Source organism: Cherax quadricarinatus, chromosome 23 (assembly GCF_038502225.1).
Source record: "Cherax quadricarinatus isolate ZL_2023a chromosome 23, ASM3850222v1, whole genome shotgun sequence".
Lineage (NCBI taxonomy): Eukaryota > Metazoa > Arthropoda > Malacostraca > Decapoda > Parastacidae > Cherax > Cherax quadricarinatus.
In genome coordinates this window covers 17149228-17162414 of record NC_091314.1, presented here as the reverse complement: position 1 = coordinate 17162414, position 13187 = coordinate 17149228, and the positions used below count along the sequence as shown (strand labels likewise).

At 41.9% G+C, this 13187-nt stretch overlaps 1 protein-coding gene across 1 annotated transcript in view; it reads right to left on the bottom strand.

Annotated features, from left to right (window-relative positions):
- The window catches only part of LOC128685571 (angiopoietin-related protein 2), a 107657-nt gene that overhangs the window by 18093 nt on the left and 76377 nt on the right, over nt 1-13187 (bottom strand). Inside the window, exon 10 of the mRNA XM_070088114.1 lies at nt 13005-13131. Coding sequence (XP_069944215.1) covers nt 13005-13131 — 127 coding nt within the window. The remainder of the gene's footprint in view (nt 1-13004; nt 13132-13187) is intronic.

Genomic DNA, 13187 nt, shown 5'->3' with positions numbered 1-13187 from the left:
TGTGGCGGATATCCGGCCGCCCTCTCTTTTGTCCACCGAGGTAGCTCGGCAGATGTGAGGTTGCTATCCCGGATTGCTGGTTTACTGGCATGAAGGGTAGGGTATGGCATGGGTTCCATGCTGCATCTGCGCTACTAGCAGTGCTGAGGTCCTCTTGGGTGCGGAGGGAGATTTCCGGCCCTTTCATTCCTCCTGGGAACTATTCCTCCCTGCTCCCACCTTTTTTTTTATTCTCTTTTTTATTTTTATTTTATTTTCTTCTTTCTTTTTCTTTTCTTAAAAACAAAAAGCAAAGGAGTAACCTAACCATGGAGAACCCAATCCATGAACCCACTACCCCCGGGCCCCTTCTTGATACCGCACCCCATTCTGACCCTGCCTTGTTTTTAGACCACTCTTCGGACACTCCTGATGCCCCTGTACCTCTTGCTGGTGCTGTTTCCTCACCCGCTTCAGGTACCGGGGCTTCGACTGACTCCTTCGATTTGTCTGAACTCCGCTCTCCTTTGACTATGCTTCCGGCTTCTCCCTCTAGGGTACGGCAATTTTCGAATCGCCCACTCATTTCGCGCTGGACCAGCTCCGGTCCTACTCCTAAACGCCAACGTCAATCTCCTGATGATGCTCCTTCGTTACCTTCCCATTCTACTCGGAAAAGACCGACACGTCATGCACTCCCTCTCCACGCTCAGTTTCAGACCACACAATGGACTAAATTCTTTACTTTAAGACCGACTTTTTCTTCTGCCTACCTTTCTGATTATAGTATTGGCAAAGCGCTCCTGCGTCATGTTGGTAGAGATATTTCATTTCATGCTCTCAAGAGCGGTACGCTCATCGTCACTGTCCAGAATGCTACCCAAGCTCATGCTCTTTCTCTCCTTTCGCATATAGATACTACTCCTATCACTATTGAAAAACATCTTTCTCTCAATTCTTGTAGTGGTACTGTCATTCTGCCCCATACCATAGTCCAACAGAATTTCCAGTCATGTGGCAATGACATTCTTGAACAGCTGGAACTCCAGGATCTCCCAATCCTTCCTGCCCGTGGGCGGAGACGTTACCCTTGCAATATAGCTCGTTTAACTTTTGACAGCCGAGAACTCCCATCCTCTGTATATGTCGCGGGACATCGGTTACAAGTTCGAAAGGTGATACCTACACCGCAACAGTGTAGAAATTGGTGGCGTTTTGGTCACCCAGCGAAATATTGCAGATCTATGGCCGAATGCCCAGTCTGTGGTGCCGACGACCATTCTAATACATCTCCTGGTATTTTCTTCATCGCCAATCATGGCCTATTTACAGTGGAATATCCGCGGCCTCAGGGGTAATCGGGGTGAGCTTCAGATGTTGCTTTCCAGGTTTTCCCCTATTGGTGCTTGCTTACAAGAACCAAAATTACACTCGGCTGTTTTCCAACCTATCTCAGGCTATAATTTATTGTATTCTTCGGATCCTTTCTCAAATGGGACCTTTAATGAAAGTGCCCTTCTTCTATGCAATGATATTCCGTACTGACAACTATTTGTCCATACCTCGCTGCATTACACTGCAGCCCGTATCCACTTGAATAAGTGGTTTACAATTTGTTCTTTATCTCTCTCTCCTTCTCGAGCATTTTCTATCCCAGACTTTACCTTTCTTGTTTCATCCTTACCACCACCACTTCTGTTACTTGGTGATTTTAACGCCCACCATTTCCTCTGGGGGGGTCTCATTGTGACTCACGTGGCATCCAGTTGGAGGCTTTTCTCGCCTCTCACCCCCTCCATGTTTTAAATACGGGTACTCCCACCCATTTTGATCCTCGTACTCATACTCTCTCTTGCATCGATCTATCAGTCTGCTCTTCCTCCAATGCATTAGACTTCACCTGCTCTGTTCTACCGGACTTACATGACAGCGATCATTTTCCAATCATTCTTACTTCTCCTTCCTATTCACCACCTTTCCGTAGCCCTCGCTGGCAATTTGATCGGGCAAATTGGGATCTTTACTCGCACCTCACTGCTTTTAGTGAGGTTCATTCTTCATCCTCCATTGATGAGGTCCTACACCTCTTCTCGACGTCAGTTTATACCGCAGCTTCTCATTCTATACCCCAAACCTCAGGCAGGCATTCTCAGATGTGCGTGCCTTGGTGGTCTCCTGCTTGTGCTCGTGCAATACGTTTGAAACGCGCTGCATGGGGCAGGTACCGGTACAATAGAACCGCTGAGAGACTTCTTGATTTTAAGCAGAAGCGTGCGATCGCTCGCCGTGTCATCCGTGAAGCTAAACACACTTGTTGGTGAGACTATGTTTTCACCATCACCTCTGCTTCTTCTATGAGTGCAGTCTGGAAAAAAGTGAGGAAATTGAGTGGTAAATACTCTCCTGACCCGGCTCCTGTTCTACAGGTCGCTGGTGTTGATGTAGCAAACCCTCTCGACGTTGCCATTGAACTTGGCACACATCTGGTCCGTATTTCCCGGGGGTTCCATCTATGCCCCTCGTTTCTTTCCTCAAAGTCTGCCAGAGAGTTAGTACCCATGGACTTTTCTTCTCTCAGAGAAGAACAGTATAATGTGCCTTTTACACTTCAAGAACTGGAGGCAACGCTCTCAGCTTGCCGATCATTGGCAGCTGGGCCTGACGACATTCAAATTCGTATGTTACAACATTTACATCGGTCAGCCCTTGTAGTCCTCTTACACCTCTTCAATCTTATTTGGGCACAAGGAGTTCTTCCCCAGCTGTGGAAATCCGCCATTGTTCTCCCTTTCCACAAACCGGGTACTACAGGACATGATGCCTCCCACTATCGTCCCATCGCTCTTAATAGTGCAGTTTGCAAAGTGATGGAACGTCTCGTAAATCGACGTTTAGTGTGGTATTTAGAGACACACAACAGCCTCTCCGCTAGTCAATATGGCTTTCGTAAGGGCCGTTCTACCATAGACCCCTTACTACGCTTGGATACGTATGTTCGTAATGCCTTTGCGAATAATCATTCAGTTATTGCCATATTTTTTGACCTTGAGAAGGCATATGACACAACTTGGAGGTATAATATTTTGGCCCAGGCCCACTCCTTAGGCCTCCGAGGCAATCTACCATCCTTCCTTAAGAACTTTTTAACTGACAGACATTTCCGTGTTTGAGTCAATAATGTTCTTTCCCCGGACTTCGTCCAAGCTGAAGGTGTCCCTCAGGGATGTGTTCTAAGCACAACACTTTTTCTCCTTGCTATAAATGATTTGGCCTCTGTTCTTATACCCAATATTTGGTCATCACTCTATGTTGATGACTTCGCTATTGCTTGTGCAGGCGCTGACTGTCATCTCATTGCAGTTTCTCTCCAGCATGAGGTCAACCGTGTTTCCACTTGGGCCACCATGCATGGGTTTAAATTTTCAAGTACCAAAACTCACCAAATTACTTTCACTAGACGCTCTGTCATCTCCGATCATCCTTTGTATCTCTATGGCTCCCGTATCCCCGAACGTGATAGTCAGGTTTCTAGGCCTTCTCTTTGACCGTAGGTTATCCTGGAAATCTCACATTACCTCTCTGAAGGCAACTTGTCACAGCCGGCTAAACCTTCTTAAAACCCTTGCTCATCTTTCCTGGGGAGCTGATCGTCGAACTCTGCTTCGCCTACATTCAGCCCTCGTTTTATCGAAACTTGATTATGGTGACCAGATTAATTCCGCGGCCTCTCCTGCTACTCTCTCTAGCCTTAACCCTATCCATCACCAAGGATTACGTTTGTGCCTTGGTGCTTTTTGCTCTTCCCCTGTTGAGAGCCTCTATGCAGAAGCGAATGTTCCATCCTTGTCTGATCGCCGTGATGCCCATTGCCTTCGCTACTATGTACGCTCTCACGATCTCCACAATCCTTCCATTTATAGAATGGTCACCGATATTAGTAGACATTCTTTATTCGTTCGCCGCCCCTGTTTGCTCCGTCCCTTTTCTCTTCGCCTACATTCACTCTTGTCTTCCCTTCAGTTACCACCTTTATATGTTCATATAGCATCTCACTTTTCCCTACCCCCCTGGGAAGTTCCAGCTGTTCGGGTCTGTTCTTTCTCACTCCCTTGCTCGAAAGCTCAACTGCCTACGGTGGCTTCCCGCTCTCTTTTTCTTGATCACTTCCACTCCCATTCTCATGCCACCGCTGTGTACACAGATGGCTGTAAGTCTTTAGACGGCGCCGGATTCGCAGCAGTGTTTCCGGACAGCGTCGTACGTGGGCATTTACTATCTTCGGCTAGCATTTTTACTGCTGAATTGTATGCCATTCTTGCAGCACTTATTCGTATCGCATCTATGCCTGTGTCATCATTTGTGGTAGTCTCAGACTCCCTTAGTGCTCTACAGGCTATACAAAAATTTGATACATCTCACCCCCTAGTTCTCCGTATCCAACTTTGGCTACGCCGTATCTCTACGAAGCATAAAGATATTATTTTTTGTTGGGTCCCTGGTCATGTCGAAGTACAGGGCAATGAACAGGCAGACACTGCTGCGCGGTCAGCAGTACATGACCTACCAATTTCCTATAGAGGTGTTCCATTTCTGGACTATTTTGCTGCAATAGCTACCCACCTTCACGCCCGTTGGCAACAACGTTGGTCAACTCTGCTTGGTAACAAACTTCATTCTATTAAACCGAGCATAGGTTACTGGCCGTCTTCTTGTCATCAGTGCCGTGGTTGGGAGACCACTCTCTCCCGTCTTCGCATTGGCCACACTCGTCTTACTCACGGGTATCTCATGGAGAGGCACCCTGTACCTCTCTGTGAGCAGTGTCAAGTTCCAGTTTCGATTAGCCACATTCTGTTAGACTGCCCTCTCTATCAACGAGCACGCAGAATTTACCTCCAACGCCGTCTTCGTTCTACTACTCTCTCTTTACCTTCCCTTCTTGCTGATGGACCCTCCTTTAATCCTGACTCTCTCATTGACTTCTTGACAACGACTGATTTAATCCACAAACTCTGATGATGATACCTTACGCACTCCTCTCAGCCCTTTCTAGCTCAGTCTCTTGCTGCCCTTTACCCTTTCACCATCCACTGCTCCGCTGTTATCCGTAACCTATTACTCATTCACCTCCCTTTTGTCACCTGATGCCCTCGCTTCCTTCCTGCCCTGCAGCGCTGTATAGCCCTTGTGGCTTGGCTCTTCCTTTTGATTATAATAATAATAATGGCTGGGAATGGAGTGTGGGGCTGTGTATGTGTCTGGGACGAACGGCTATTTGTGAGTCAAACGATGATTCGCGAGTCTGTTTTGATGAAAAAACGTTACGATTTTCGAAAATTACGACTTCCAATGCTTACGAAAAACAAGGGACCACTGTAATGGAAATCCAATTAATCAGTTTCAGACACCCAAAAGTATTAACAAAAAGCATTTTTTTTGAAGACTAAATATAGATTTACATACAGAAAACAATGACACATGAATATAAAGCACTAATAAAATGGATAAATGAACATTTAACATCACACTTACCTTTATTGAAGACTTTTGTTGGTGTATGGCAGAGAGGTAGGAGGGGAGAGGGAGGCGAGAGGGAAGCGGCTTATTTATCTATCACAATTCATCTAATGTGACAATAAACAATATTAATAACATAGGAACATGATATATACTCTATAATGAATAAAATATGTCATAACATATGTGAGGAGTAAGCGTTGGTGGTGGTGTTGGGTTTATAAGGGCCACTGAGAGAAGCCATACATATTAGTGGTGGTAGAGGTGGCAGAAACCACCAACACTATTCACACTGAAACAATGTACAGTAGAGCCCCACTTAGACAGCAGGTTAGGTTCTGGGCTACCGCCGTCAAGTGGAACACCTTTTTCTTTTTTTTCACTTACAAATGCATACAAATACTAAATAATAAGTCTACACTAACAAGGACCCCAATGGAAATAAGTCACTCATTCTGACTTTTTTGGGTTACCCTAGGTTCTCTGCACATATGTATCCACTTTGTATGATAATCTATGTAACTGTATTTGTGTATACCTGAATAAACTTACTAACATATATTAAGTTAGCAATAGAACTAGGCATTAAAAAAGAATAAAAAATAAAATACACATATAGTACACTCATTATTTACCTTAAAATATTTGTAGTCTTAATCTAGGGTGAGACGAGTAGTATTTATTGTAAGAAATGAAGTGTGGCATGTATGGTAGCCAGCCAGGCTACCATACCAGGCCATTCCACCCACACAATATTCTATGACATTTAAGCATCCCAGAGCAATAAAATGCAAATACAGTTTACTCATTACTTTTTATTTTTTTCAACAAACCGACCGTATCCCACCAAGGCAGGGTGGCCCAAAAAGAAAAACAAAAGTTTCTCTTTTTAAATTTAGTAATTTGTACAGGAGAAGGGGTTACTAGCCCCTTGCTCCCGGCATTGTAGTCACTTCTTATGACACGCATGGCTTCCTGAGGAAGAATTCTGTTCCACTTCCCCATGGAGATAAGAGGAAATAAACAAGAACAAGAACTAGAAAGAAAATAGAAGAAAATCCAGAGGGGTGTGTATATATATGCTTGTACAGTGGTCCCTCGATAATCGTAAGGCTCAATAGCCGTATTTTTCGAAAATCGTAACGTTATTTTCATCAATACAGTGGCTCGCGAATCGCCGTTTGACTCGCAAATAGTCGTTTGTCTGGGACGCATACACGCAGCCCCGAGCCGCCTTACACTCCATTCCCAGCCAGTGTGCCATTGTTTATCAGTGAGTGAGGGTGATCCCATGAGTTCATACGATACATTTCATAATATTCCATTCATTTTAATGCTTGCAACTGCTAAATAAGTCACCATGGATCCAAAGAAAACTTCTAGTGCCAGCCCTTTGGTAAAGAATGTGAGAAACACATATAATTTAAGAGAAAAGTTTGTAGAAAAATACGAAGGTGGTGGTGGTAGAGTGGAAGCAGTTGAGATGGTGGTAGAGGGTGGTAGTGATGGTGGTAGAAGGTGCTAGCAGTTGTGATAGTGGTAGAGGGTGCTAGCAGTTGTGATAGTGGTAGACAGTGGTAGTGATGGTGGTAGGTGGTAGTGATGGTGGTAGAGGGTGCTAGCAGTTGTGATGGTGGTAGAGGGTGCTAGCAGTTGTGATGGTGGTAGAGGGTGCTAGCAGTTGCGATAGTGGTAGAGGGTGCTAGCAGTTGTGATAGTGGTAGATGGTGGTAGAAGGTGGAAGTGATGGTGGTAGCAGTTGTGATAGTGGTAGAAGGTGGTTGTGATGGTGGTAGAGAGTGCCTTCTTCAGTGATTCAGCGATTCTACCAACTCCTCCAATGTTGTTGGAGTTATATAGTGCTTCAGAAAACACTGCTGCCTCAGCTGCTGCTTCACCACCATTATGGATGGCTTACTCTCAGTGGCCCTTATGCACCCAACAACAACACAACACAACACCTCTCGTGACATACATAATGACTTATTTTATTCATTCTAGGGTATATTCCATGTTTCCATGTTGTTAATATTGTTTATTATGTCATATTAGTTGAATTGTGATAGATAAATAAGCCGTAGAGTTGATATTATTGTCATATTCTCCAACAATAAACTTGCCTCCCCTCCCTCTGCCATACACCAACAAGTCTTCAATAAAAGGTAAGTGTGATGTTAATAAATATTCATTTATACATTTTATTAGTGCTTTATGTTTATTTGGCATTCTTTTCTGCATGTAAATCTATATTTAAGCTAGGGAAGTGACCCCTGAAGTGACCTAGAGTCCTTATGGAGGGGGATTCCCCTTCCAAACAATATCCTCTCTTCCCTCTCTCCTCCTTCCTGTCTTCCATTCATCAACAACAGCTTTCAATAAAGGTAACTGTCATGTTGAATATTCATTCTTTTGTGCATGTAAATCTATCTTTAAGGTAAAAAAAAAAATTGTTGTTGATACTTCTGGGTGTCTGGAACGAATTAACTGGATTTCAATGTTTCTTATGGGGAAAATGGATTCGAAAATTGTCAATTTTGATAATTGTCACACTTCCAGGAATGGATTAATTACGAAAAACGAGGGACCACTGTACATGTATGTGTAGTGTGACCTAAGTGTAAGTAGTAGTAGCAAGATGTACCTGAAATCTTGCATGTTTATGAGACAGAAAAAAAGACATCAGCAATGGATGGATGGATAATGAGAACCTTCAAAACTAGGGAGGCCAAGCCCATGATGACACTCTTCAGGTCACTTGTTCTATCCAGGCTGGAATATTGCTGCACACTAACAGCACCTTTCAAGGCAGGTGAAATTGCCGACCTAGAAAATGTACAGAGAACTTTCACGGCGCGCATAACGGAGATAAAACACCTCAATTATTGGGAGCGCTTGAGGTTCCTAAACCTGTATTCCCTGGAACGCAGGAGGGAGAGATACATGATTATATACACCTGGAAAATCCTAGAGGGACTAGTACCGAACTTGCACACGAGAATCACTCACTACGAAAGCAAAAGACTTGGCAGACGATGCACCATCCCCCCAATGAAAAGCAGGGGTGTCACTAGCACGTTAAGAGACCATACAATAAGTGTCAGGGGCCCGAGACTGTTCAACTGCCTCCCAGCACACATAAGGGGGATTACCAACAGACCCCTGGCAGTCTTCAAGCTGGCACTGGACAAGCACCTAAAGTCAGTTCCGGATCAGCCGGGCTGTGGCTCGTACGTTGGTTTGCGTGCAGCCAGCAGCAACAGCCTGGTTGATCAGGCTCTGATCCACCAGGAGGCCTGGTCACAGACCGGGCCGCGGGGGCGTTGACCCCCGGAACTGTCTCCAGGTAAACTCTCCAGGTAAATCCTACCATCATTCGTTTTACACTCACTTGGCAGGATGGTAGTACCTCCCTGGGTGGTTGCTGTCTACCAACCTACTACCTACATTACTCATTACTTACCTTAAAATATTTGTAGTCTTAATGTAGGGTCAGGGGTGAGTAAACGAGATAAAACGAATATATGAGAGAGAGAGAGAGAGAGAGAATGAGTACGTGAGAGAGGACACTCGCGGAGTTATGTAAACAAACCAGGCGAAGGCAAGTTTTGCAAACAAACCAGGCAAACACGTCTTGTTTGTGTACAAGTTACATCGTGTACAAGTTGTCTCTACATTGATACTGTAGAATAAATAAAGAGGCACTCTCCCATTCTCATTTAACACCATTTTTGGAAGAAATGACGCTCTGAGTGAAGGCAATTGAAATAAGTCACTCTGTCTGACTTATTTTGGTTATCCTAGGTACTTTACACATATGCTGCTATGTATGATAATCTATGCAACTGTATTTGTGTATACCTGAATAAACTTACTTACTTACATACGAAATGAATAATTTTCTACAGTTACCCCGAGCAACACATTTTCTCTTATGTTGGACTAGAGAAAACGTTATTATTGCCGTCACTTGTACAAGTCGTCTGGCTACCATATCTCATATTTATGTTTATTTATTCTACTGTGGGGTGTATTTATCATCTTTATATGTTATGTATCGTGTTTATTGTATAATTTTGAAAAAATATAGATGGATTAATGAAAATGTGTATATTAATGTAATATACTACATTAAATGAGACTCTTTGATTATTATTATTATTATTATTATTATTATTATTATTATTATTATTATTATTATTACTAATATGGCTACCACATCTCATATTTATTTATTCTACAGTGGGGTGCATTTATCATCTTTATATGTTATGTATCGTATTTATTATATAATTTTGTAAAAATACCATAGATGGATTAATGAAAATATGTATATAAACGTAATATATGACATTCAATGAGACTCGGTGATTATTATCATCATCATTACTAATATGGCATCTCAAGACATAAGACACTCTTACTGATTTTAATGTGTACCTGCACACCAGCACAGTGTGTAAGTTTATTTAGGTATAGGTATAAATAAGTATAAATATCAGAGTAGTATATATAAATTATGAAATAACTTAAAAACACCTGATATTTTGGAGTTTCCAGACATAATGGAGAGACGTAGTGCTTATGGATCTCACATAGAATGTAAACCAGGTGGGGCACGGTGACTGTATTAGAAAGTCAGGTGGGGGAGCCATATAGAGAGTTTTGGTCATAATTTGAAATGACAGTATTAGCGAAATGCTGTAAAGCGGGGCCCTACTGTACATAATTTATAAATAAGAAATATTTACACTTACTTTGGCGGAGATGTTAGTTTAATTAGTTTGATGGAGGACATGCTGGCAGAGGTTTAAGGTGGTGGAAGACAGCCGGGCGGCGTATGTTCAGTGGCCCTATACACCTCCAACAACATTGGAGAGTTACTTTCGTGTCGTTTTTCTGTCGCTTGATTGCTTAACTTACTTGCTACACTGTTAATTCTACACTATCACTGGCTGGCGCTATAGCCTTTATTGATACCTGCTGCTTTAGTATCATACATGTAGACTCACTGAAGAAGGCACATTCTCCCCTCTCTCTAACTCCTCCACTTTGGTACTTTGCTACGAGTTTTTTCTTTAATTCTATTGTGTTTCTTTCGGCCCATGGTGGCTTATTTAACAGTTGCAAGCACAAAAAACAATGGATTATTATGAAATGTATCGTATGAACCCGTGGGGTAATGGTCACTTGCTGATAAACAATGGCACACTGAGTGTGAATGGTGTGGAAGACTGGCTTTGTGTGTGCATTGATGCTGGGATGCTGCTCCGACGCATACCAGATGGTCGCCGAATCACGAGGCCAATCGTGAACCACGAGGCTATATTTTGGCAAAGAAAGTTGCTGAAAGTCGGATTTCATGAAAGTCGTGGCTGCCGATAGGTGGGGGTGCACTATATTGGTCTCACAGGCCACAAAAGTTACTTGAAAAAATAAAATATTAAAAAATAAAAGAAAAAATAGAATAATAGTAAAAATAATATTACTGAATGAGCAGCAGTCGCTGATGTTGCCGTAAGCGGTTCACTTTCTGTTAACTTCACGCTTCTATATCTCGGTAATTACTGATCACAAAAAAATATTTCTTTTAAAACACTCAGAAAATTATTCTTAAGATTTTGGTAAGTTTTTTTTTTTCGGATATTTTTTTTGTGATCAGAGGTCTTAAGAGTAAAAGGGTTAATAGTAAATGCATTGAGCTGAGAGCACTCACACATAACACTTTCTCTTAGCTTCTGTTGTTATCCTTCCATTATTTGTGGAGAAAAATGTTTTAGTATTCAATAGTTGCTGCATATTCTTTGACAGTAGTATTCTATGCTTTGTGGGATCCAGGAAGCACAAGAATCATCCCAACAGGACCCAGTATTGTGACTTTTATCCTTTGCCTTGGAAAAAAGCACATACCTTCTGGACCATGTCTTTTTCTCCACAAAAGACATGTAAATTTCAAAGGATAACTCAAACTATAAACTAAGTGAGCTGAGAAACTGGAGGCAAGACTTATTCCAGCATTCAGACTGCTATGGTTATCATCATGCAACAGCAAACACTATAGAACTGTGGCAATGATTATCACTTAAGAGTTTGGTACTGTATGAATAAGGCTAAGTTGATTGTCAAAACATGACCGAGATACATGACATGAAATTCTCTTCAATAATCTAATGAAATCCATAGAATATTTAAGGAGTTATCTTGAAACTTCAGATCAATATTTGGAATTGGCAGTTGAAAACATGTAGGATAAAAACAAAATTTATGTTGGAAATGGTTAAGTGGCCTCAATATGTTCAAGATCAAAAGCTCTAACATTAGACACCAAAGTGATAAGACTCCTGACCTTGAGGAATGGAGAGGATACTGTAAATATCTATTGGTGCAATTCTAAATCAATGAAGTGCCTATTATTGATGCCTTATTGCTGCTCTGTTGGCTAGGCATGGCCAATAGTTTACCCCTTTGCACATTTTTATTGCATTTCTAGCTCTGGCAGGAGAATGAAAGGAGGATCTCCCTCTCTATAGCTGACAGTGAGGAAAGGTATGGTCACCCTGCCTTGTCACTTATCAGTGAGGGAACAACTGTTAAGTCACAAATCCCACAAGGCCACCCTCAAATCTTGCCAGACCATCCTACTTCCATCCCATAAGTTTTGGTTTGTTAGTCACTTGCCACATGCTCTTCTGTTCAGGCCATTCACAAGATTTTTATACTTGTGCTAGCTGGATTGTTTTGCAAAGTGTTCTTTAACTAAGTATGTGTGATTGTGTATATTGCACAAGTCATTAACTTGTTTATTAACTTAACAACTTAACCATTCTCTTCGTAAGATGTAAGGGATAAGCTCTTCATTAGATTATTGCACTGTAAGTCATTGAAGCTTTCTACTGGTCCTAAATATAATTGAAATATTGTGTCTGGTCATGTCGTAATAAATAGCATCTTAATGATGATGTATAACAGCTAGATCTAGGACATGACATTTAGAATTGAGACACAGCATTATGAAATATTTAAGACAGTGTAGATACAAAAGAGGTTGAAGGATTAATTAAGAATTGCATTGATTTTGGCAAGTTGAAGGAATAGTTTCAAAAACAGGAGTACTCAACCTGACTATATGTGACAAAAGAAATCTATCACAAATGGAAGGGGAACCACTGAAAACCTTCATGAATATATACAAGTTTTTAAGTAATTTGTCTGTCAATAGTTCTGAGGGTCTTTGCTCCTGCTGCCCATTCTCAGACCAGGGCCCCATGTATTGGAAAGAGAGTACAGTATTATACAAACAAGAACTACCATATTAATCATGCAGGAATGTAGAGCTATATGTATACTGAATATAGGTAAGCATTTGTCATCTTACATGTTCATAATTCATAAGGAAATGACCAATAATCCTGCCCAAGTGCAAAACATTTAATAGGCTTCTGTTTCATACTGTAATTACAGGATGGTACCTCCCTATTAGTAAAATAGATAAAATGTAGACCCATTTTTACCTTGTTTCGCATGCCCTATACCACCAAGCACCTTGATGATCCCGAGCACAGCTTTTCTCTGCCCATGCATCATTATCTACATCTATAGTACTGAATCGGCGTCCCACCTGGTACCGTAGCGAGTCGCCTTCAGCAGTCAGAATGAATTTTGTTAAGGATCAAAATGATAGAAGTACATGTAAA